Here is a 26837-nt window from a genome sequence, read left to right as displayed (position 1 = left end):
GCATTATTATTAAACGCTGTGCGTTGAGTCTCATCAAAAAAGACGTCTGATATCGTCAAGTCATCATCAAAGTCCTGGATAAAGGCTTTGTTCATAGTCAACATCACGTCCTGTCTGCACAGTGCATGTGACGTGCACTGGGGTTTGTTTGCGGTTGATGTGAGCACGATCTCCAGTTTGTCATTAACGTGGTAACCCAAGTTTCACCTGCAGAGAATCCTCTTCCCAGAACCAGGTCTGGGAGAGTCATCGTTAAACCCATGAGGCTTAACTTATAAACTGACGTGCATCATAAAGGACAGTGCCGAGCATCAAGGAGAAAATGAAAGAAGCCCTTATATTATTTTAAGTTTATGGACATTTTATGTTACTACTAAAGGGGGCAGTTTAAACACTTTTATTTTAGTAAAACTTGAAAATTTAAGAAACAGTAATTGTTTGATTACATTTGATTGAAAAACCACTAAAGAGTTTGGTTTACTGTGTTCTTTTGCTCAGGATTTAGACAGGAACAGACTTTTCTTCAAAAGAGGCAGAATAATCCTCTAAGGTCTGGTGAGACAAAGGCAGTCTACCCTTTGTTCTCTAGAAAGGGGAGATGTGGTATTCTGGTATGTTGATTCTTTACTGCTGTGGGAGTTCTTGAGTTATGTTATGTTACCATGTGGGGGCGCTGTGGGCGTGGGAGGTGATGGGACTGTTTTGGGAAGTCAAAAGAAGGATGAAAAAATAAAGAGAGAACTGAGTTAGAGAAGTACGGAGCCCCGGACATGACATGGAAAAAAAAAAAAATAATAAAGTGTGGCCACGAATTAATAAATCGTGCGCACGAATTACTAATTCGTTCCCACGAATTAGTTATATCATTCATATACTGAACAGTTCAGTAAAGTTGGCAGCATATTGACAGATACGGACTTTCAGTCTCAATAACTCTTTAACAAAATGTCAGTAGCATACAAAGGGCGCTGCATCCCATCGCTGTGAGGTGGACGATATGCTGCAAGCTCATTTTTATTAAAAGTATCTGTCTATCAAGCAGCAGAAACAATATTGATTTCAATCAGCACCCGGAAGTGCTGCGGGCTTCAGGGACCGTGTACAATTTACAAGACGCAGCAACAGTGAAGACAAATAGCTAAAAAAAAAAAAAACAAAAAACAAACAAACCAACAATTAAAACAACAACAACAACAAAAAACGTAATACCACCACTGGGATTTACTGCAGTGTCACCATAATCGCTACAACCTTCATTTGTCTCCTATCAAATTTATTGGATATGGTATTTGTCTTCACTGTTGCAGCGTCTTGTAAATTGTAGACGGTCCCTTAACCCCGAAGTACTTTCTGCTGCTTGATAGACACATACTTTTAATAAAAATGAACTTGCAGCATATCGTCCACCTCACAACGATGGGATGCAGCGCCCTTTGTATGTTACTGACATTTTGTTAAAGAGTTATTGAGACTGAAAGTCCGTATCTGTCAATATGCTGCCAACTTTACTGAACTATTCAGTATATGAATGATATAACTAATTCGTGAGAATGAATTAGTAATTCGTGCGCACGATTTAATTATTTCGAGGGAACGAATTAGTAATACGTGGCCACAATTTAATTTTTTTTTTACCGTCATGTCCGGGGCTCCGCAGTGAAGACACAGGCTGTGCAGCCGATTTATTGCTTCTTGTGTTACTTTTAAAAACACGACACCAGTCACCCCTGCGCCCTCCCCCTCAGCACAGAGCCATGTAGTCCCCCCCCCCGCCCAATCCTCCTCTGAGAGGAAGTCTGCTCATTTCCTGTTTCCAGATTTACCTGCAGCCACAACACAGCAGCCTGTCTGAAGTCCAGCTGTGCTGAAGAGTCGTGTTTTCTGTGACTTACGCCTCACTGGAGAAAGATGGGTGATATTTACCGCTACCCGGTTTATTTTGAAGGTGGCAGACTGTCCCAGGAGCAGAAGAGGAGAATTACAAATTATTTCAGGGTCAAACGTAAATCAGGCGGAGGAGAGTGTTCACCTGTGGAGGAAGTGTCAGAAAACATCTACAGGATTGCTTTCAGACATCGAGAAGGTAAGTGTAAATTAAACTGAATTTAAAAAGCTAAATTAAACTGAAGGTGACTGTTAATACTTCTGACAGACTGGTCCATTTCAGGAGCAGATCCTCTGAAATAAGTCCAGGCCTTTGCTTTCGTTTTCAAATAGGATACGAAACTTCAAAACAGCCAGAAACATCGAAAAGTTTTATTCTGGATTTAATTAGCATAGGTGGAGTTAAGTAGGTGGAATCGACTCTGTGCTCCAGTCCGGGATGCACTTTCAGTTTTCTCCAGTTATCGCTAAATGGTTTCTGTTCCACTTCCTGCTCCGTTTATTACGGGCGGTGATATGAATCCACATCAAGACATGAAGGCTGTCGCTATGAAATATCATGTCAAGGATGCTTTTGGTTTTCAGAAAGTGGTGTGTGGCTCTGCTGAGCTCTGTCGTCTGCAACTTGATGCCATTTCAAGTGGTTTAAACAGCAGACAGACGCTGCGGCTGCATGAAACACAGGTTGTGAGACCGCTGGTGCCTCCAGTAACGTTTCCACTGCACAGCTCGGGCGCGTCGGCAGGGGTGAAAGTAAGATAAGATTCTTGCAGGAACTGTGCTCAAAAAAATGTTTTAGTTTGTGCGCAAAGCCTGATTTTTTTTGACATCCTTGAAAGCATAATGTTGTTTTTTAATTGTTTGAATATTATTTTGAATGTTTACATATAATACATATTGTGATGGCAGCCTCTTCACGAAGGAGGCAACGATCGACGAGGACTGTTGCCTTTTAGCTCAATCAAAGCTTTTGTTGTTATAACAACTAATGTATACTGGGAGCATGTCTCTCACATCAAACAGTGCTGGCACAGAGGCCAAGTCACTCTCACACCGACCCTTCTCACTGTTGGTCCAACATAACGGAAATGAAACTTAACATAAAAAGACCGGAAAAACGGCATCAACACAGATAAAAACAATAACTTAACACACCTATAACAAAACAAAGTACATTTTAACACATTTTAACACAAAATACATCTTGAAACGGCCCGAACAATCCCCTCCCATGATGCTTTGCGGCACCAAACAGTATGCGGCCCCCAGCGGTGCCTGCCGCCGCAACTATATATGTATATATTTATACATATATATATGTTGTTTTTAGTTAAATGTTTTTTTTTTTTTAATTTTTCTTTGCATTTTTGACCTGTCCTGGTTGTCTCTTGAGACAGGACGGGGGAAGCGAGTGCTCCAGTGCTCGTCAGGCGCATTAACCTTGTTCAACACGTCACAGAAGATGTAGTCTGGAGATGAGTTTTATGTATTCATCAATTTTACACTTATTTCGGTAAAATTGGCTTGGAAAAAAAAAAAGGGCTCGCTTTGTATGCATGAGTGAAAGTTGCTTTTCAGAGGCTTTCCGGGGCGTTCCTGTAGAAGAGGCCAGTATCTTTCTTACCGGCCCGGCGTTCCGGTGCGTTCCGGCTTACTTTCACCTATGCGCGTCGGGTCAGGTCAGGTCAGGTCGGGTCGGGTCGGTAAAAGTGTACCAGGCACAAGTCAGGGTCTCGTTTCCATTGTGCTGGCTGACAGTTGTAATGTCGGTGGGGTGACAAAAGGCCGCGTTCCAACACAGGATATGATGTCATTACACGCCGACAAATGGGGAGAATTAGCAGAACAAACATGGAGGACGTGGCAGGCATCGTCTTCTTTCTTTTTGCTTCTTCGCAAAGAAGAGACGGGCTGAGTTTTAAAGAAGGCTCCAGGCAGCAGAACAAACCCTGAAAGAAAGAGAGGAGTGGAGATGATAAGGAATAGACATCAGACGAGGAGTGGAGGAGCATGGACGTGGGTGGGGAAGGGGAGGGGGAAAAATAGAAAAAAAAGAAAAAGCAAGCAAGATGCCCTTTGTCATACCCTTGTAGCAGTAGCGGCCGGTGGCGCGGGGCGCAGGTGGTGGGAGAGCTTGTTTTGTCCGCCCACACTGCCAGCCACGGACGATGCGGTGTTAATTCACTTCCGCATTGACAGGAGCACTCGTCAATGCGGAAGTGAATTAACACCGGCATTAATTCACTGCCGCCAATGTGGAAGTGAATTAATGCTGCACCACCCGCCGCTGATGGTGTAGGCGAATGAAACAAGTAGAGGTCGACCGATATGGGATTTTCAAAGGCCGATGCCGATTTTTTAAAAAAATTTCAGCCGATGGCCGATATCTAAGGCCGATTTTGGAAGCCAATATTCAAGGCCGATATGCTTATATATATGAAAAAAAAAACATTGATTTTGAAACACAAGTGAGCCACTAAAAGTATAAACGTGCATGTTAGAAATTAAATACTACTATTACAATAGTAGAACTCCTTAACACTTATTTTAACTTAAACTGAACACAAAAAGTACAATAATATCCAAAAAGTAACCTGAGTGACATTTTGTTTCAGTGCAAATACCTAAACTATTTCAAAGTTTTTTTTCTAAAACACTTACAACTTTATAAAATAAAAAAATAGAATCACAAAGTAACCTGAAAAGTGATTTCAGTGCAAATTGTTTATTCAGCTATCTTAGCTTCAGGTACCACAGTGTAAAAGCACACTACCCCATCAAACTGTAAACAGAAAAGTGGTTTTAGTGCAAATTGCTCATTCAAGTATCAAAGATGAACATTATCTCAGAATGGAAAGAACACTTCCAAAAGCTAAAAAATTAAAACTTAGTGCAGTTAAGCATGACAAATCTTTAAATAAAACTCACATGAAAAAAACAGAGTTAAAAATTAAAGTAGGCATCAACAATAATTTCTTTGGATCAACTGTCCTCCTCGCCTTAATAAATCTTTTTTTTATGTAAATGCAACATGAAAAAGTAAAGTATCATACAAATATAAACACGTAAACATTAAGTTGAAACATTTATCAAAAAAAGCCTTATTTACAGTGTCCTACACTTACACTACCAAGATTTTCAAAATAACTGTGCAAAACAGTGTTTTCTTTGCTCTGAAACTCAGAGTCTGAATCTTTCCTCAATACTCATATTTAAGAAGAGGAAGATTGTAGTGCAGAAAACACAGTCTTTTAGCATTTTCTCCTGTGAGTCTGCTCCTTTTTGTAGTTTAAATATTCCCCACTTCACTAAAAACTCTCTCACTGGGAACTGAAGAAGGGGGTGCAGACAGAAACTTTAGGGCAATGGGTGCAAGTAGATTGAATCGAGCAGCATTGTTTTGCCACCATTCCAACGGGTTACCAGTCTTTCGATCTATCAGTGGCTCACGCTGGTACTGATCTAGCTGGGATGAGATGTCTGACTCTTGTGCAGTTTCATCAGGGGATTTTGCTTGCAGAATATTAGCAAACATTTGGTCAACTAGTCCAGGCCTTGGCCTTTCCTCCACCTCAGCAGCCACTCTTTTTTGCTTCGGCTGGGTTGCATCATCTGTGGACATACAGAGTAGATTTGTAATAGTTAGCAACACATTTCTGGTTTACTGTTATTTAGGACAACTCTTAATATGTTACTACTTACCATTGTCTGAGCCTGTGGATTCATGTGGATCTGGAGAGACAGCAGACAACGATGAGTGTTCCTCCTGTATCCACCTCTGTACTGTGCCCTGTGTGGCTGCTGACAGAACATTAGCCTTGTACCTTGGATCCAAAAGAGTGGAAAGTACCAATATCTTTGAATCCTCCATTTTTGCAAATCTCTTCTCAAGACTTTGCAGGATAGTTTGGCGCAGTGTTTTGATTCCACGAGTAGAAGGGCCCTCAGCTCTAAGTATCATTTTAAGCACAGCAATGCTTGGGATGATGCATGATATGGAGGCCTCTGAGTGGCTCATCTCCAATGTAACTTCTTCAAAAGGTGCAAGTGTGTCAATGGCATTTGAAACCAACTCCCACTGGTCTGCACTTAGGGTTGTGAACTTTCCATATTCTCCTCCGTAAACATTTAAGGCTCGCTTTTGCTCCAGCATCCGCTGCATCATATGGAGTGTAGAATTCCAGCGTGTTGGCACATCTTGTAATATGCTGTGCATTGGTAGGCCGAGGTCAGATTGAATTTTCTGCAGACGTTGCTTTGCCAGGATGGAATGATTGAAATGTGTTGCACATTGCTTTGATGTCAACAATAGCTCGCTGGCTGGCTATTCCCTCATTAATAACCAGCTGCAGGGTATGAGTTGAGCAACTCAGATCTGTTACTTCAGCAAGCTTGAGCCCTTTCACCATGTTAGCTCCGCTGTCTCTTAGCACCAAAAAAACTCTCTCAGGTTGTATATGCCACTGCTCAAGCATTGCCAAAAACATCTCGCTTATATATTCACCAGTGTGCGAGCCCGTCATTGCTTCGTCATTCAGTACAACCTGCTTCCTTTTCCACTTCTCATCAATGAAGTGGCACGTGAGGCTCATCAAAGACTCTGTGTCCCCTGACCAGCAATCTGTTGTAAATGACAGGAACGGTTCCTTTTCTTTGGAAGGCACAAGTTCTTGAATTTTCTGCTGAACTTTTTTGTGAATTTCTTCCAAGACAGTAGTACGGTAGTATTGTTCAGATTTAAGGCTATACCGAGGCTCTGCATGTTCCATCAGTCTCCTGAAACCAGAATCATCTACAACAGTGAATGGCTGATTGTCGGTGGCAATCATTTCAACTATCAGTTTGTCAAACTTCTTTGACTTTGGGTCATTGTTTCCCCATTTTCTCTGAGCATCAAATAGTTGAACTAGTGTAGGTTGTTGTGGTTGTGAAACTGATAAGGACATTTCATCCTTTTTCTTTATTGCCTCATGGTATGCCAGGGGGTGACGACTCTTTAAGTGACTCCACAGGTTTGATGTATTCATTTTCTTTTTAACATCTGCTGCTCCCATGCTGATTGTGTTGGTACAGATATTGCACTTGGCCTTCCCCGGCGTTGGCTGGGTAAAATGATCCCATATAGGGCTTTTGGTTTGTGCAGCCATTGCCTGCAAGAAAAAAAAAATTAGCTCATGCCATTACAATGGATAATTGTGTGAAAAAAATTATTAAGAATTTAAACATTTAAATGACTGTTCAATTTGATTTCCTTAATTATAATATAATATACCGTATTGGCCCGAATATAAGACGACTCCGATTATAACACGACCCCTATTTTTCAAAGATCATTTTGTGAAAAAAAAAATGCTGAAGACAGTAAGGTCACTCATAAAACAACTTTATATTATACAATTACTATAAACCCAAAAACTCACAACAGAGATAACATTTCACAAGATATAAAATGAAAAATTATTACTACAGTATTGAATAAAAATATATTCTCTTTCTCAAAATAAGAAACAATAAGCAACAAATAAGAAGCCTCAAGGGGTCCAAACTGCATAAATGATGTAAATAACTTTCCAGTGCCTTCAGCTGAATCACGGCTCTGGTGGTGGGCATTCAGTCTTTCCGTTTGTATTCACTCACCCTTCTATCAGTCTCTCTGAAGCGTCGCTCTGGGACCACGGAAAGCTTTTCTCATAGCGTTAGCATCTGTAGTGTTTTTTTCTGTGCTCTCCAATAAGAACGAGGCTCTGCTCCACCAGATCTCCTGGCGGCTTGGCAGTAGTTTGATGACTCTGCTGCGTTGATCACCATCAGTTTAAAGTTGGTATCATAACTTCTCCTCTGTTGTTTGCTCAGTTGTCCAGCGTTCAGCCCCTTTGTTCCAGATGATCCGCCATTTTTCATCAGATCATTTGATCTCATTTCATCGCTCCACTCACTCTCTGGTCAGTGATACTTTGGCTCCATCTAGCGGCGCGGATGTGTATTGACCATCTACCGTAAGTCCGCGATTATAACACGACCCCACTTTTTAGGATGCAATTTCTGGAAAAAAACATCGTCTTATATTCGGGCCAATACGGTAGTCAATATTTAGCTTTTTTACCCCACTCAGTATATGAAATATGAGTAATCTTACACAACATGCGCTTTTCACACAGATTTTCTGGATCAAACCTAAACCTAAGACTAATTAATAAATAGTGCTAATAAGAAATTTAGCTTCCATCACTGTACTGAATTTAAGTTTATAAACTGATTGGGAAGAAACGGAGGACACAGCTAAAGGTGCAACTGGAGAGATACTTGCAGCTGGCTGTGTAATTATGACTATGCAAGGAGGTCTCGATGCAAAATCTACACGCACATAACTTTAGCAAATTATAGCAGACATATTTTTTAATCCCGGTGCTAAGATGCAGCTCAATTGTTGGAAGTCAACAGGAATCAGAGCCAGACTGACGAAAGTGGACAAAATACTCCTTACAGTGGTCCAGGGGACGGCGTATTAGCACGTGAGGTAAATCTTAAAATAGTGGTTATAAAACATTTTAAAAGACGTGGTTTATTTCCAATCCATTAAAATAACGTTTTGATACACACAGATCTGCACAAGCGCAGTGCTCCGCGGAGGGATAGACCGGAGCTCAGCAGTAGAAGCATAGACTCAGCCGCTGTTATATGCTAACAAAGTTGCATGCATGATGCAGCTTTAGCCTGACACTGAAAGTCAAACGGCTAACTTTTACAGTTTGATAATGACCCAGTAAAGACTTTTAAAGGCTAAATCAACATTGCATATTCTTTCTTGCCAAGACAAAGCTCTTACCATTTGTTTTAGTCAGCAGATTGGGAGCGCAGTCTAGCCGGGGCTCGCTCCCCTCAGCTCGGCTCTGCTCTGCAGTTCTTCTTCTTCTGCTTTGGAATAATGGCGGGTGGGACCAACAACTTAAATGCATACCGCCACCTACTGTATCTCTTGGGGATATACTACTCCACAGTTCCACTCTGTCCTTCCATCAGGACCGGCAGCTGACCATACGGGTGCCTGATCAAAAATCGGCTTTTTATTTATAAACATCGGCCGATGCCGATGTTAAAAAAAGTCCATCTATCGGCCAAAAATATCGGCCGGCCGATCTATCAGTTGACCTCTAGAAACAAGCGCTCCCGCCACCTGCGCCTCGCTCCACCGGCCGCTACTGCCTTGTAGTAGTTGTAGCTGCTGATTGTGTAGTGTTTAATTTTACAAAAAAACAACAAAAAAAAAAAATTAATCTGTTCGGGTTCTGTAAGTCCTGGTGTTAGCTATCGATTTTTTGTTAATCTCTCTGTTAGTTATAAGTGCTATGGTTGTGGATTGCTCACTGTCACATGTCGTATTGGGAATGTATATATGTTATGCAAACCCCCCCTTTCCCCCTGTCTTTATTTTTTCTTTTTCTCTGTCTCTTGCTCTCTGAGTGTTTCTGTCCCGGTCCTGTCTGGCAGCCAGGCCAGATGCCAGTTTCTAATAAAGGCAGCAGCAGGAAGAGATTCAACCTCCTCCTGCTGCTAACAGTAAAATCTGTTCGGACAGTGAAAGTCTCCAATCATACAATCATATCAACAATATTGCACGGCCCAGCTGCCGAACAGGACAAGGGGAAAAAAAAAAACATCACCATGTACAACTTTTAAAGATAAAATTATTTCATTTTTCAGTCGTTTTCCCTTCAGCACAATTAGAAAGCAATGTCAAATGCAAAAACTTTGCTTCTTCGGAGCAAGAACCAGTAAGTTCAGACACATATGGTGTGTGAAAACTGTTTTGATTAGAAAGGACATCAACACCGCCAGCGAGTCGTCCTGTGTAACGCTGGGTTCTCAGCACCTGGACCAGCAGAGAAACCCCCTGCAGGAACATCTGAAGGCCTGGCTCTGCTGCCGGGGTCAGACCTGCAGCATCCATCCGCTCTGCTGCCTGGCTGAGAGGCTGAATCAGCTTCATTCAGCCTCGCTGCCCTGCTTCATCTTCAAGGAATTGCAGGTTTAGACGCCGATCCTCCTGATGGACATTGCAGTTCATCACGTTGCAGCTCCCAGCTCAGTCGTGCCTCCAGCTCACCTGAAGCCTGGATTTTTTCTCAGGGGCACCGTCAGGTCTGGTTGGTGCTCCAGCCTCCTCCTGGTTAAAAACCAGAGGCTGAAAGAGAGCATTAAGCAAGGCACTGCCACCCACACCCTGTATTCACCCATAAGACACTGTGGTGGCAGGTGGGGGAGACATTCCTGAACAGTAACATTACAGGACATGTGGGACGTTCTTCCCAGGGTTCAGTTGCAGAGTGAAGCCTATCAGCTGACTGCTCTGCTCTTCTGTAATGATTCAGTCTTGTCTGTTGTCGTTTGTCAAGCAGTTTTTGTTGCTTCAACAGTTTGTGTTCACTGCAACACTTGATGAGAGACAGCTGTTCAGCGTAAACATCCACAGTTTGCCAGAGCAAACTGGAGCTGCAGAAACAGCAGCATATATTTATTTCAGTACTCTGCATCCATTGTACTGTAGACTGGTGGATATTCATGTCAGTATCCAGTTGAGCAGTAGTGGTGAATGTATCTACGTGCTTTTACCTGATAGAATACCAGTATAGATGCTGAATGGTTGACTGCAATATCTACACCATGAAATTATAGTTACTAAATGTAACTACAGTTCTACGAGTGTGTGCGTGCCCACCTACGGGCTTCGCTATTGGTACTCCCCTCTGGCAGCAGCCAGACACTGAGACAGATCCAAAAGCTGACGCGCTAATCCCACACGCGCGCTGGCACACTGCCACACTGCCACGCCCCTCAGCAAAGGGATATAAACAGTGTGCACCCGCACAACTTCCTTCTTCTGAGCAGCCCAGGAGAAACGAAGCAGGTTAGCTGGGATTGCAGGTAGGTGGACAGAATCGTTCTCGCTGAAAACTGTCATGGCCGCAGAGTCTGTTCGCATATCCATCAGATAGGAGCGCTCAAAGGTGGATGTAGAGGCCCAAGAGGCAGCCTGGCAGATGCCACTCACCATGACACCTCTTTACAGAGCCACAGAAGTGGCAACGCTCCGCATAGAATAAGAGCGAATCACCGCAGGTGGCCGGCGGTTCCATGCCTCATAGGCAGCCGCAATAGCACCACCAACCCAGTGGGCAAGGCACTGGGAGGACAGCGGGGCTCCACGCCCCCTGGCCCCATACCGCACAAACAGCTGGTCTGTTGTGCGAAAACAACAGACCTCAACGTAGCAACGCAGAACTCTGACCGGACACAGCAACCACAGCCGAGGGTCGTCCACTGACGAACCAGGCGAGGAGAAAAGTGCCCTGATCCGGATCACTCTCGACCGAAAGTCCGAAGTGATCACCTTGGGATGAAAAGCCAGGTAAGGCCAAAGGTGAACCAGTCCCCTGTCCTGACTGAAGGCCATGTAGGAAAGGTGAACCGACAGGGCGCAGAGATCCCCAACCCTCTTGGCAGAGGCCAACGCCAAAAGGAGGGCAACCATGTAGGAGAGAAAGTGGAAGTAAGCTTGATCCAAAGGCTCGAAAGGGGGGTCCCCCAGACCATCCAGCACAGTGTGGAGGTCCCACGGGGGAACTACATGCCTGGGGGGCAGCCGCAGCCGACACGCTCCTCGCAGAAACAGCTTCACCAGCGGGTGACTGCACGCCCAAAAACGCCCAAATCCTTCGTGGCCCACCGTGATGGCGGATGCAGAGTGGATGCAGCGTGACCGCTATCCAGCAAAGCCAGCAGAAATTCCAACACCCCACCTGTGGCGCAGGAGACATGGTCCAGACCCCTCCCCGAGCACCATGACGCAAAGAGGTGCCACCAAGACCTATAAGCCTTGACAGTGGAGGGGGTCCTAGTGCTCTGTATGGTGGACACCACAGCCGGGGGGAGATCTAGCCCAACTAGTCTCACCCTCTCAGCATCCAGGCCAAGACTCTTCTGCCCAGGATGGGGCGGGACCGGAGAGCGCCCCCTGCCTGCAGTCGGGCATCGGGTTCATCGTCTGACGACCTGAGCAAGAACCAAAGTGGACACGGTGCGTTCTCTGCACTGGCGAAAAGGTCTGCAGCAGGGGGCCCGAACCTGTGCCAGAGTCGGGCTACCATTCGGGGGGACAGGCTCCACTCGTCAGGGAGCAGGCCTCTCTGAGACATGTCCACACTGACGTTGAGAACCCCGGGCACAGGTAAGGTGATCAGGGACCCCAGGAGTGACAGGAGAGAGGCTCGCTTCTCCCCGGAAAGGCAAGCCGTCATGGTGAGAGCATCCAGCTCCAAGCCCAGATAAGCCATCTGCTGAGCTGGAACGTGTGCACTCTTGTCTCTGTTCACCACGAACCCCAGAAGTTTGATGTGGTGCAGGACCAGGACCATGTGCTCCACGGTCTCGCGGCAGGAGGGCGCTAGTATCAGCCAGTCGTTGATGTAGGTGAGGATCCTCAGATCACGACGATGGAGAGGCTCCAGTACGGCCTCGACACACTTGGTGAAGGTGCGCAGAGCGAGGGGGTAGCCGAAGGGGAGACGTATAGAAAACACCGATCTCCTACGGCGAATCTGAGGAACTTCCAGTCCCCGGGCCGGATGCTCTCCGGGAGGTGCCTGACCGTTAGCATGCGGAACCTCCTGGTAGCCACATGAATGTTCAGGACCCGCAGGTCCAGAATGGGTCTCACTCCACCCTTTTTCTTGGTAACCAAGAAATCAGGGGAGTAGAAGCACGAGTTCACATCCTCCGTGCTCAACTCCATTATCGCACCCCGGCGAAGGAGTGAGGATGCTACCTCCATAAGCGCGGCCGCACCGAGGGGCATGAGAGCCTCATGCAGAGGATTCCTATGAAGGCAGGCAGGCAACATGCAAACTGTAGGGCGTAACTGCACCGCAGCATCCTGGACGACCAGAGTGAGAGCGGACCAACATCTCGCATGATCCTTGAAAGTGAAGTGTAAGCGGTTGAACCACGTTCACATCCAGGAGCCCCGGCCCGCCCGTCCTCTCGAGGAAAAAGGCTGGGGGGCCCATAACGAAAGGGCTGCACGCAGCACAGGTTGGGAGGCAGCGGGGAGCCAGCCGTCTGGCCGGTCCCCGGCATCTCGCTACAGCAAATGCAGGTGGAGGGGGCGTGGTCCCGAGTTGCATCGGGCCCCGACACCGCTGGTAATCCCGGTCGCTGGGGAAACAGCGTCCAGCTGTCCTGCTGCAGGGATGCCGCTCTCCATGATCCACGCGCGGTCGATTACACCTCCACTCCATCACGAGCATGTCGGAGGAAGGCGGGGGAGAGGCGTAGGAGAGGGATGCTCAGCGCTCCTCCCCGGGAGGCGGACAGGAAGAACAAGCGGAACGGCATTCTACACTGCCAAGGGGGCCAAACTGGGACACTCGGGAACCAACACCGCGTCACCATGGTCACCTGATTTGTGTGCCTCACGAGCGCCGGTGGTCGGCCTGGCCGTTGCCGCCGGAGCACGAGTGAGAAGACCCGCATCCAGCGCAATACACCATAGTGGCGTGAGGGCGACGCGTCTTGCGGCAGTCGAAGCAGGTGGAAGGGGCATGGTCCCCAGTCGCATTGGGCCCTCGACACCGCTGATAACCCTGGTTGCCGGGAAAACAGCGCCAGGCTGTTCCGCTGCGCGGAGCCTCCAATCATGGTCCAGGCACCGTTAAGTTCTCCTCCACTCCATCGTGAGCCTGTCGGAGGAGGGCGGGAGAAGCGCGCAGGAGAGGGATGCTCAGCGCTCTTTGGCGGGAGGCAGACAGGCAGCGCGAGCGGAACGGCATTATACACTGCCGTGAGGGCCAAACTTGGATGCTCGGTAACGGACACCACATCACCATGGACACCCATCCTGTGTGTCTCACAAGCGCCGGCGGCCACCTTAGCAGGAGTGAGGAGACCCTCATCCAGCGCAATACGCCGTTGTGGCGTGAGCATGATGCGTGTGAACATAATGATCCCGTCCGGGGGAGCCGCCATGGACCGGGAGAAGTCACAGCTGCGCTCAGCTCGCCCCAGTGATGCGAGCAAACAGTGATGCAAAGGACTGTGTTCCTTAGAGCTCTGTGGCCACGGCCAAGTGCCCCCGGCAGCCCGGGTGCCCTGCGACCTGCGGTGGCAAGGTGGACCGGCCGTCACGGAGGGAGCGAGCGGAGAGGCACGCTCGGCGCTCCTTGCCGGACGGCGGACAGGCAGCGCTCCGCATCACACATCGGCAGATGGTGGAGCGCCTGTCATGGAGGAAAACAAGGCCACAGCCAGGCCGCGTGGCGTGATGTGAGGAGTTGCACTCGTTAGTCACATGATATCAGCTCACTTCTCAACTCCATTCCCACTGAATTCGAACCCACGACCTTGGGGTTGCCATCCATGCAGTAATCCTATCGGCCACCGGAGGGGGATGGGAAGACAGGGTGCCTCAGCTGGCATCACTACACCCCAAAGTAGTGTCACCCCATTTCACCCTAGTGACTTGCAGCGCCACTAATGTCATTGGAGACAGCCGCTCAACGCTCATGGCCGGGGAAACCCTGGGCGCATCAGCGGAGGCTAGTCACATGCTGTCACCTTGGCAAGGACAAGTGTCTGGTCACAGCCAGAGCCTCCCTCCATCCGCCGCCAACGTCGCCAGGGGGTGGGGCGTGGGTTGCCTGGCCGTAGGAAAAACCAGGGCGCGAGAGCAGGCGCGACGTCTGGAAAAATGCACGGGAGGAGGCCTCCGTGACGCTGGAGCCTTGTCCCATGCGTGTTGAGTGCCCTGGCGAGGCTGCAGTGAAGACAGCCATCGAGACGCTCCGCCGGGCCAGATTCCCTGGGTGTGGAGCGGGAAACACGGCTCCCCAAAAGGCAGTCCGGCACTCAACCTCTTCCAGCAGGAGAAGAGGGCAAGCCGAAGAAACACGCAGAGTTAGATGCTTACCTGAGCAGATGAAAAAGGCCCGACGCCGGAGAGCGACTCATATTGGGCCATGTCCTAGTCTTGGTCTTTGTCCTTCTCTTTGTCTTGAGAGTGGGAGCTTCCAGTGATAAGTCTCATGGCTGAGAAAGAAGAAGGAAGTTGAGTGGGGGCACACTGATTATATCCCCTTGGTGAGGGGCATGGCAGTGTGCCAGCGCGTGTGCAGGATTGGCGCGTCAGTGTTTGGATCTATCTCAGTGTCTAGCTGGCTATTGGTACTCTCCAAGGAGAGTACCAATAGTGAAGCCCATAGGTGGGCTAAGCATCACACGTTGTAGAACAAGGCTGCTGCTGACCCCAGAGCAGCTGTGTGGTTCATAACACAGCAGGAAGGTCAGGCTGGAGGTGGAGTGGATGTTTGGGTGAGATGGAGTGATTGCTGACGGTGCTGCACCTCCCTGCACCATCACTGGGTCCAGAGGAGGAGGACTGCTGGTCCAGGAGCGACTCACGTCCTCCTATAGAAATGTTACACAAACCACATGTTCAGACAACACCAGTAACGCAATATAGAATATGATGTACAGCTGGGTGTAAGCTAACTAGCTTAGCCGTGTGTAAACGCTAAAAAGCTAGCACCCTGTGTATTCGTGCAGGATGTGGATATTCTCCTCTCTCGAAGTACCGAACTCACAGTGCTCCAACAGATCGTACGAGGCCCAGATTAAACACTGTGCCCTCACTCCCGGCTGCTGTGCTCGCTGATGAAAACGTGCACGCTCATGGATAATGTTGCTCCATGCGAGAAAAAGATTCATCAAACTTCCCCACTACAGTGGCAAAATTATTGCTGTCATCATTCTGGGTAAATATAAATGACTTGTAGATGTTTTCCGCCTCGCTCTCCATGGCATAAATGAGGCAGCTCACCTGCACTTGGCCATCGTCCTGATCAAGCTTCGTGGCGAAGCTGAAACACTCAAACTGCTGTTTCCAGTCAGGCCAGTCTGTGGACTTATTGAAAGGAAAGTTCTTTGAAAGGGTAAAACTTGACCATTTCCACGAAGAGTCCAAATCTCAAAGAGCTTCTGACACCATGTGGAATTATGGAAAGAAGGCGTTCTCCAGGGATCCTCCTTTTAGTGACAGGTCCAGTCGACAGACAGTGCACACAGTGTACAACACACAGTCCTGTCTTCTCCTAGCACCTGTCTAGTAATGCCATAAGATGTGACTGTTGGAAAGCAGAGACTGATCAAGGGAAGTTCTTTGAGCTGATCCAGTGAAAATAATTCCATTTAACCGTCATGCGTCTTTCTTGAAATGACTAATCTGACCCCTTCTGTGTTAGATCAACAGGCGGTGCTGCAGCGGACACAGCACATCCTACAGCTTGAAGAAGAGAGTCTGACATTGACTGTCAAGGAAAGTCTGGACCCTCAAACCTCTGGACACACCTCCACCTCCTCCCCCTCCACCTCTTCCACCTGTCCAGCCCAGGTCAGTCTCCGTCTCATCATCATGAAGCACATTTTTCTGACACAGCCTGTGAACATTAATCATTAGATCATTATTTTTTTTTTTCTGTCTGCAATATATCAGGTTGATGCAGTGTGTAACATGAACATTTGTAAATAAATACATGCTTCATCATACTGTGTCTGCCTTGTTATAGATGTGCCTCTGCGTTTATTATACCAGTATTGCTGAATGATTTTTTTTCCTCTGATATCTGATCATGGGATTAAAATCACACCATTGTTTTCCCACAGACCCCACAGGTGATTCCTCCATCACCTCCACCCCCAAGTGGTGAAGACTATGAATTACATCCTGATGGTTTCCTGAGGGAAAGTCTGCAGGCTTCTGCCTTCTCTGCTCCATTTGACCCAGCAGAACAGGTTTCAGTCAAGAGTCCAGCTGTGGAGGAAGTTGGAAACAGTCAAGGCAACTATGACTCTTTACTTGAATCCTTCAGCTCTCGTCAGGCCACAAATGAGTTTTCCCAGGTGAACTCCACGGTAGAAGATGTAGAGGACAGGTCTTCTTTGAGGGACAGTTTGGCCTCTGGAAACAGAACCTTGACAACAAACAGCCCATCAAGTGGTGCAGAGATCCAGATGGAAGCTGCTGCACAGATCCCAGCAGGACGAACCACCCGAGGACGCGGAGTCCACGTAGAGATCATTCAGGGAACCATAGAAACCCAACAGGTGAGAAGAATTCATTGAAACAGCTGAAAACCTTTGTTCAAGCAGCTTATGATTAGTTTATAGACAGATGAGTCAGTGCTGTGGATTCCTGTTCTCAGGTTGATGCACTGGTATCACCAATGATCGGCTATGATCTTCAAACTACAACGATTGGAAACACTTTACACCAGCGGGTTGGGCCACAGCTGACGGCAGCATTTGAAGCAGCAGCAGGCTCTGACGTGATGGTGGGCTTCCCCGTGCTGGTGGAGAACTTACCTGGACTCCCTTCACATGCAGTGTTCTTCCTCAGTCTTTGTCCCTGGAACGGAGATCCAGATGGGGCTGCAGCTGAAGTAAGTGTGTAAATGAAGACACATTATGAATACTGAGTGATTCTCACTGGATTCCTCTTTCTGCAGGTTCTTAAAATGGGCATCAATTCAATCCTGACGTCATGTGACAGCAGAGGGTTTGGATCTGTGGTGTTTCCTGTACTTGGGCCTGGACTGATGTTGTCTTTTCCCATCGCTGTCGTAGCCAAAGTTTTACTGGAAGGAATTTATACATTCCAACAACAAAGAACCAGCAGCAGACCCCTGACGGTCCGCATTGTCATCCACCCAGACGACCACGTGTCCAGTCAGGTAAAGCAAACACTAAACACAGTTCACCTGATGACTGTGACAGACTTATTTTACTAAAGAAATTTTTATTTTACAACCAGAGTACGTCGACTCTGAGCTACCACCTCCACCCTAAACACTCAGGAGCAGCAGATGCACCGCAGCCCAGGTTGCCTCAGTTCTACCAAAGTACAGTTTTAGAAAGTGAGAGTTGCTGCAGACCTGTGAATGAAAGTACGCTGACGAAGCTAACTAAAGAGATCACTGAATGGGTGGAAACTGACTGCAGACCAGTCAACATGGTCAAAGACTCTGTTCTCAGTGACGTTCTCAGGGTGGCTGTTCTGACCAGGTGTACACCTCACCGTTCTGGAGATATTGTCTAATTTCATGTCTGTACTGCCGACCATGCTTCATGCGCCCACAACAGGCCATGTGAGGTTTGTGGCAGGTGCAACACAAGCCGCTCAGCGTGATGCGCCATGTGCCATCAGTGCAACACCAGCCGTACACAGTGATTAATTTTGATGAACTACAGAAATGCTGCAATTAATCACAGTTAAAAAGTGTTATCTTTTCACAGCCTTGGTTTGTATTGAATGTAATGTTTGCAAGTTAAAAGAGAAAAAAGATGACCATGAAAATAGCTAAACATTTGGACTGTCTGGAGTAAACATAATGAGTCCTTCAAACAGCATCAGCTCATAATGGTTTAACACTTCACACTAATTTGGGCCAACAGGTCTTCAGGTCTGCTCAAGAGGAGAGTCATGGAAACCAGGTTCAAGGTAGGTCCTGAATCCCCTTTCACACCCAGAGCCAAACTGTCTGGTATGTGGCTGTATGAAATTTGTTGCAAAATGATTTAAAATCAAAAGGACACAGTCCACATTCAGTCAGAAAACATTAAAAGATTAAACATGTTTAATTTTTGGTGGTGGACTGACTGCTTCAGGTTCACACAGTCCCAGATCAATTCCCAGCATGCTGCAAGAGTCAGAAATGTGCATGATCACTGCATAATCATACCAGATGGTACGCAGTAGTAGGAAATTGAATAACGATGACTTGGATAATTGCAGATGACTGTAGAGTATTACATTACACATGCATACAGAGTCATGCGAGGCAATCCACTTGGGATTTCATCAGAAATCACGTTTTTCTATGAGATCAATCCCTGCCTACTGTCCACAACAAGGCAAGCTGTGTTTTTTTAAAATAATAATTAGTATAATGTATATAACAATTAATAATAATAATTAATAATTAATGATAATTACTGTACATAATAACCTGCTATCCAACAGAAATCACACTTACTCCCCCACCCTAATGTTACTGTGAATTGTATATAATAGTCTGTCGTGCTCCTGCTTCTCTTCTCCCCCCTCTCCCCACCCCGCTTTATTGCTTAAACTTGCTCTTGGCCCCACAAACCTCAGCCCTCTTACCCACCCCTCTTGCTTTACACTTTAACACTGCACGTTGTAAACTTACATCCATCCATCCAACTTCAACCGCTTATCTGGGACTGGGTCTTGGGGGCAGCAGTCTCAGTGGGGATGTCCAGACTTCCTGTCCCCAGACACTTCCTCAAGCATTTCCTTGAGGATAACAAGGCGTTCCCAGGCCAGCTGAGAGACATAGGCTGTGTTCGAAACCACATACTTACCTACTACTCATACTAACTTATTGAGTATGCAGTGCGTTTACACTGGCAGTATGCGATTTTGAGTATGGGAGAAGTTCCCGGATGCATACTGCATTCGCAAGAAATGTTGAGTGGACATTGTGTGTTCACTACTCATACTGAAATTACCCAAGATGCAACGCGACGGACAGCGGTTGCGCCAGACAGAGTTTGTGCCGCCTGGCGGTGGGCAGGTGTGGTGGGGGTGGGCGGCTCGGGTAGAGGGCCGGGGCTGGCCCCGCGATCTGGGTTTGGCCCCGGAGGGTGTGAGAAACTCTGCGCTCGCCGGCGGGCCCGCTGCTGGGGTGGCGCGCCACACCGGGGGGCCCGGGGGTCCGCCGCCGGACCTCCGGAACTGACTCGGTGTGACGCCTGGGGTGGGCCCGCTCCGTAGGACCGCTGGGTGAGACCCGAGCGGGTCGGCGGGGGGCCGGTCGGAGTGGCGGGGGCGGCGGGCGGTTTGATCCATGGTCGCCCGCCGCCAAGCCCGACCGGGCCTGGAGGCTGGGCCGCCGGGTCAGTGGACCCAACTGCTGCGGCCACGGCGCTGGGCGCCGTGCCGGGCGGGGGGCCCCCCTTGGCGGGCCCGGGGTTTCTGTGTGCTCTGATTCTCTCCTGCTCCTCTGCTTCTCTGACTCCTCCTGCTGGAGTCGCTCACTGCGGCTGGCTTACATTTCGCCGAATTCATCCGAACAAAATCATAAACAGTTGGTATTCAGACAAATAAACGACACACAGGGACTCTAAACGACCACTTTGTCGCCTAATTTAAAAAAAATCTCGATGAAGTTGTACATTTGAAGAGTTTAGAGCTAAAGTGAAATCAGCTTTAGCAGGTCGATTTCGGCTCGGACAGGAGTGCAATGTAGTATGCTGTAGTGTAAACGCTTTGCATACTCTCTGATGGACTGAGTATGCAGGATGCAGTATGGGTAGTATGAGTATGGAAGGATGAAGTAGGCAGTATGCGGTTTTGAACACAGCCATAGTTTCTCCACTGTGTCCTCGGTCGTCCCTGGGGTTTCCTCCCAGTGGGACATGCCGGCAACCTCTGAGACTCAGCTTCTGCTTCTTCCATGGAACACTTAGCAACGAGATTGAGGAGATCCTCAAAGTATTCCTTCCACTGTCCAATAATATCTCTATTTGAGGTCAGCAGCTCCCCTCCTCCACTGTAAACAGTGTTGGTGGAGACCTGCTTTCACCTCCTGAGATGCCGGAAACTCCTTCCAGACCCCAGTTGTTGCCTCCACGACCACTCCGGCTGCAGTTTGCTTGGCCTGCCGGTACTTGTCAGCTGCTTCTGGAGTCCCACGAGCCAACAAGACTCCGTAGGACTCCTTGTTCAGCTTGACGGCAACCCTTACTTCAGGGGTCTCCAACTCCAGTCCTGGAGGGCCGCAAACCTGCATGTTTTCCATGTCTCCCTGCTGATTGCAATGAGGCTCGTTATCAGGCTTCCTGCTGAACGTGGTGATGGAACCTTCATGAGATTCAGGTGTGTTGAAGCAGGGAAACATGGAAAACATGCAGGTCTGCAGCCTTCCAAGACTGGAGTTGGAGACCCCTGCCTTACTTCCTGTGTTCACCACCAGGGTCGGGGTTTCCATCACGGTGGCACTGGAGACCTTACTACCAGACCTTACTACCACAGCTCCGAGCAGCTGCTTCGACAATGGCGGTGGAAACATTGTCCACTGGGACTCAATGTCCCCAGCCTCCCTCAGGACATGAGAGAAGCTCTCCCGGAGGTGGGAGTTGAAAACCCTGCTGACAGAGGGTTCCATCAGACGTTCCCAGCAGACCCTCACAACACGTTTGGTTCTGCCAAGTCTGTCCAGTTTCCTCCTCCGCTAGCGAATCCAACTCACCACCAGGTGGTGATCGGTCGACAGCTCTGCTCCTCTCTTCACCCGAGTGTCCAAGACATGAGGACAAAGGTCAGATGACACGACAACAAAGTCGATCATCGACCTCCGACCTAGGGTGTCCTGGTGCCAAGTGCACTTATGGACCCTCCTGTGCTCCAACACGGTTATCCTTATGGCACAACTATGACTAGCACAGAAGTCCAACAACAGAACACCACTCGGGTTCAGATCTGGGAGGACGTGTGTCCCAATCAACCCCCTTCCAGGTCTCACTGTCGCTGCGCACGTGGGCCTTGAATTCCCCCAGTAGAACAGTGGAGTCCCCAGATGGAGCACTGTCCAGTACCCCTCCCAGGGACTCCAAGAAGGCCGGGTACTCTGCACTGCTGCTCAGCCCATAGGCTGAGACAACAGTGAGGTACCTGTTTCTGACTCGAAGGTGCAGTGATGCGACTCTCTTGTTCACTGCGGTGATACATGGCAGCTGAGCTGTGGGGTGATAAACAAACTCACACCAGCCCGCAAACTCTCACTACGGGCAATGCCAGAGAGGTGGAGAGTCCAGCCCTTCTCGAGGGATAGGGTTCCAGAACCCAGGCTTTGTGTGGAGTTGAGCGAAACTATATCTAGCCGGTACCTCTCAACCTGTCTCACAAGCTCAGGCTCCTTCAACTCTGATGAGGTGACATCCCATGTCCCAAGAGCCAGTCTTTTTGTCTGGGGATCGGGTCGTGGGTCACCCTGTTGCCGGCTGCCACCCAATCCACACTGCATCCGGCCTCTACAGTTCCCTCAGCAGGTGGTGAGTCCGCTGGACCTGCGTCGTCCCTTCAGGCTAAGACCTGCCCGGTGGGCAAAGGCCCGGCCACCAGGTGCACGCATTCGAGCCCCAACCCCTGGGCCTGGCTCCAGGGTGGGGCCCTTTCTGCACCATACCAGGCGACGTAGCAGTCGTTGTTCTATTCAAACTTCAAACTTTATTTATTTGTATAGCACTTTTCATGATAATAAAAACAACGCAAAGTGCTTAACAGTAAAAAAAAAAAAAAAAAAAAAAAAAAAGCCGCACCATCAATAAGTGTACACCACACGCACACGCACACGCACATACACACAAACACACAAACACACACACACGCCCAATTTATGCCCATAGCAAGGCAGAGGAGACATGGCATGGCACTAAGCATCATGGGAAAACACTACCAGTGGGGCCGTTCACACCAGGAGAAGACGAAGGTCATTAGTACTGGGGCACCAGCGCTCAACCCCCGACCCCGTCAGACCAACGGGATCCCGCACACCAAGGTGTGGAGACCCCCAGGCCAGCCAGGACCAGAGGACTCGAGCGCAGCGACCCCAGCAGAGGACCAGGACCAACTCCCGGTGTGAAGAACCCCCCTGAGGAAACACTGGAGTTAAACAGATGTTAAAAAGACATGATACAAAGCTAAAAAAAAAAAAAAAAAAAAAAATTATTTATTATTCTATTATTTATCATGGGGGGTGTTTTGAAGTTGTTTGTGACAAATAAATGGAAAATTGAAACTTGATGTAAACGAGATCAGAACAAAATGTAGGAGTACAGCATCGATCTGTGGTTTTAGACCAGATACGTCGTCAGTCCGCCAGCATCTACCAATAGCGTCACATTGTCCGTTTACAAAAACAGTTTCTTTATCTGTTTCCTCCTTATCTTTTCTCGTACGACATGGCATACTCCTTTACTTCATTTCAAATTGCTTTAATAAAACACATCATTAAAGATCCAGATATGCTTGAACAGAGTCTCTTTTCTCCCTCAGAGTCAAAGCGGATCGTCCTGCTTGGAAAAACTGGCAGTGGGAAAAGCAGCCTCGCTAACATCATACTTGGAGAGAACTTGTTCACTGCACATCATACTTCTGATTCTGGAACTGCCACATGTCAATCTGAAACCAGAGATGTCAGTGACAGAAAGATCACTTTGGTCGACACGCCTGGTTTTTTAGACACAGAAAAGGCAGAGGAACCTTTGAAGCCTGAGATCATGAAGTGCATTACAGAGTGTGCTCCTGGAATTCACGCCTTTCTCATCGTGCTGAAAGTTGAGAAATTCTCAGAGCAGGAGGACGCCGTCATCAGCAGAATATGTGAGTATTTCTCTGAAGACATTCTGAAATACGCCGTGGTCGTCTTCACTTCTGGCGACCAGCTAGATGAAGGGAAGAAAATCGAGGAGTTCATCAGACAGAATCAAAAGCTGAGCGACCTGGTGAACAGGTGTGGCGGCCGGTGCCACGTCTTCGACAACAAATACTGGAACAACAACACGCCGCAGAACGACTGCAGGAGCAACCGCTTCCAGAGGGAAGAGTTACTGAAGACCATCGACAAGCTAACGGTGGAAAGAAACGGCCAATGCTACACCAACGACATGCTGCAAGCTGTGGAGAGAGAAATCCAGAGAGAGGAGGAGCAAATCAGGCAGTCATCTCCAGAAAACCTGCCACCAGAGGAGATCAGAAACCAGGCCAGACGAAATGTGGACTCACAACGGGGGCTTGTTAGGAAGCTTTTTTTGGCATTGAGGAACTGGTTAGAGTAGCTATAATGGCTGTGACACAAATGTCTCGGTAACACTTTACTTGAAGCACCCAGTGTAACACATTATGAGTACATTTATAAAGCATTATAATGTCATTATAACATGTGCAGCTATAGTTACAAACACTCATAAATGATCACTATGCCAGCACCTTACCCTAATCCTATGCTGTATAGTGGGTTATAAAGTGTGTTATGTGTTATACCAGGTGCTTCAAGTGTTACTGAAATTTCTAAAAAGTCTGTTCCCATGCCTTCCAAAATATTTTGTGATTTTTTTTTTCTTTTCCTTTTCTTGTTCCCTACTGTCTTTTACATTAATTGTTTCTTGATTGGAATTGTATTTCTTTTTCTTCTGGAGTTTTTAACCTTAAGCTTTCAAAATTTGGATAATATGAGATGTTTTTCTTTATACGGTACTTAAAATTCAGCATTATAATTTTCTCATTCCTGAACTTGGGGTCTTGAGTCTTTTGTAGATTTGTAATTTTTTTATTCATAGGGTTAGGGTTAATTTCTTTGGAGCTTAATTTTTATTTCTATTCTGTTTTTATTTCCTTTCAAAATTTATTGTTGTTTTTATTTGATTATTTAATTTTCATGGGTTAGAAAATGTTCTCTTTTGTAGTTTTGCGACCGGAGTGATGGCCTAGTGGTAGAGCATCTGCCTCACAGGGTTGTGGATTCACATCTTGACCGGGTCATACCAAAGACCTTAAAAATGGTACCTACTGCCTTCTGGCCAGGTGCTCGGCATATATAGAATGGGGTAGAGGGTCAAACACACAGAGCTACCAGAGGTCTAACCCCCCCACTTTAGCTTTCACTACTCACAGTAGTAGCTGTGTGGCCTGGGGTTACGAAACGGAGATAGGCGCTGCCTAATGCACTTGCGCATAGGGAGACTTTGACTTTTGTAGTTTTGTGTGTTTTAATCCTTTAAAGATGAATTTGTTGGCCTTTCTCTAAGAAGGTGTGTTTTAATTCAGCCAGGAATAGACAGGAAACGTCTCTCTTCTCTCGTCAGCTGCAGTGAGCGGAAATGATGAATCAGATGAGGAAACAGTTTCATTGAACTGTCCAATGTTAACTCAGAGTCAGTAAGAGTTCATATATTGTTGATTTTCTGGAGCAATGCTTTCTATTATAATCAGTATTAATCTGCTGGAGTCACTGCTGCTCTGCTTCACCTTCACCAACACATTAATAAAGTTCATCATCTTGGAATTAAAGGACTAAATTGTGGACATTCCTGATTGTCAACATTCTCAATGGATTTGAAGGGACAAATGTGCTTTAAAGGAGTCATATTATGCTATTTTTCAGCCACGTCATATAGGTCACGGACGCCCAAAAACATAGTATATAAGTTTGTTTGCCCCAAATTCGTCCTCTGTTCGGAGTTTGAGGGTCTAAAAACTGGCTCTGAGGAGCCTTCTTCAGAACAGCCTGTTTTTGACAGCCTATTTTCCGTGATGAACTTGAACGCATCTGGCCACGCCCACCTCGTAAATTTACTGTCGTTAAGAAAGCACCTTACAGGAAGTTACACCGGAAGTTTCAAAATAAAACACAATGCACGACCTCACGGACATAAATTTTTTCCTATTTGTTGTTATTCCGCCGCCTCGGGAGGAGAGAATCAGCTGAACAGGGTCCCAGACAGCAGCAAACGCGGAAATTACCGTTTTTGTATAGAATAAACGAAACAAAAGGAACTATTGGATAAAGAAAAGCACTCATTTGAGATCAAAACATAAACCATGTACTCATCCTTGCTGGAAGTCTATAAATTACAGATCAATGTGGCTGGACTAGCAGCTAGCAGTGCTACTAGCAGCAGCAACAGGAAGTGCTAAAGGAAGTCAGTCACCAGTTAGCAAGGAAACCAGTTAATTTGAAACACCGTATTGACGGCTTTATAAAGGTTTTAGTAATGGAACACACGCACGCATGCGCACACACAGCATAAAATGCTCAGTTAAAGGACACGTAGCAGCATTTTGAAGCTCTTTTCTGGGGACGACGTACAAGGTCAGCCGCAATGTAATGTGTATCAGAAAAACATCTGTTAAATATTTGTCATTAAACAAATTAAAGAACCACATGAGAGCTTAAAACTGACCCCCCCCCCCCCCCCCCCCCCCCCCCGGTCTGAAACTGTCCCGGTGTCCTTCACGTGTCTCCTGTGTGCCTGATGAGTCCGAGCTGTCAGCGCTGCCTTCATGTGAGCGACTGACCACGTCTCCGAGTTTCAGTTTTCCACAGCACGCTCCAGTCAGGACTGAGAAGCGGTCTCAACCCATTCTGGACCATGTTGGCGTACCGGTGACCTGCCGCTCAAGCGAGGAGGAGAAGGATGGCACCGCTTCTGGGGATGATAAAATATTTGTTAAGACCCCAGTGGCTTGCTGCAGGACACCAGAGTCGTCTCCATCTGCCACGCTGACTATGACCTGAACACGACCCGCCCACTGGAGCTTCTCAGCCAATCACAGCACAATAAATGATGAACTTCCTTTTCCACTATACTCACTCACACACATCCCTACATACATACTTCTCTTACGTGCATATATTTTCTTTGTACATATATGTAATTCTCACAAAATATGTGTTTTGTTGAGATTATTACTTTTTGTTTCCTTTCCTCCCATTACAATGGTATTTTACTTTATTCTGATGGATTCTTGATGAGAAACACATTAAAGTGCACAATGACATGCTGTTCTCCAAATGGACACAGGGGGGCAGCACCGTCCAGCAGAGTGAAGCCTCCTCATCCAGATGGATGGAGGATGAGCAGCAGTTGTCCTGATTTCTCTGTAATATTTTCAACATTTACAGGTCAGTTACCCACGGTGTATGTGACCACAGATGTTTATGAAGCAATATGTTTCCCCGGTGATGTGTGCTTGTGCTTTAATACCCAGCAGACAGAATAACAGAAAATCAATCATTAATGCAGTTACAGAGTTAAGATGAAGATGTTAATAAACATAATCTGGATGGATGGAGAATAAGCAACAGTTGTCCTGCATTGCT

General features: G+C 47.3%; 3 protein-coding genes across 3 annotated transcripts in view; all 3 read left to right on the top strand.

Moving 5' to 3' along the window:
* LOC115408329 (uncharacterized) overlaps window positions 1-25039 on the top strand; it is a 197142-nt gene extending 172103 nt beyond the window's left edge. Inside the window, exon 11 of the mRNA XM_030119041.1 lies at window positions 23012-25039. Coding sequence (XP_029974901.1) covers window positions 23012-23793 — 782 coding nt within the window. The 3' untranslated portion in view covers window positions 23794-25039. The remainder of the gene's footprint in view (window positions 1-23011) is intronic.
* The window catches only part of LOC115408404 (GTPase IMAP family member 7-like), a 693369-nt gene that overhangs the window by 157917 nt on the left and 508615 nt on the right, over window positions 1-26837 (top strand). The gene's annotated exons all lie outside the window — the stretch shown is intronic.
* Window positions 1844-26837, top strand: part of LOC115408325 (uncharacterized) — a 354329-nt gene continuing 329335 nt past the window's right edge. The window contains exons 1-6 of the mRNA XM_030119019.1: window positions 1844-2083; window positions 16176-16324; window positions 16597-17037; window positions 17136-17372; window positions 17439-17663; window positions 18385-18430. Of these exons, the coding sequence (XP_029974879.1) occupies window positions 1909-2083; window positions 16176-16324; window positions 16597-17037; window positions 17136-17372; window positions 17439-17663; window positions 18385-18430 (1273 nt within the window). The 5' untranslated portion in view covers window positions 1844-1908. The remainder of the gene's footprint in view (window positions 2084-16175; window positions 16325-16596; window positions 17038-17135; window positions 17373-17438; window positions 17664-18384; window positions 18431-26837) is intronic.

Source organism: Salarias fasciatus, chromosome 3, assembly GCF_902148845.1.
Source record: "Salarias fasciatus chromosome 3, fSalaFa1.1, whole genome shotgun sequence".
NCBI classification, from domain to species: domain Eukaryota; kingdom Metazoa; phylum Chordata; class Actinopteri; order Blenniiformes; family Blenniidae; genus Salarias; species Salarias fasciatus.
Note: the sequence above shows the minus strand (reverse complement) of the source record. Positions and strands in the feature narration are given on the sequence as shown.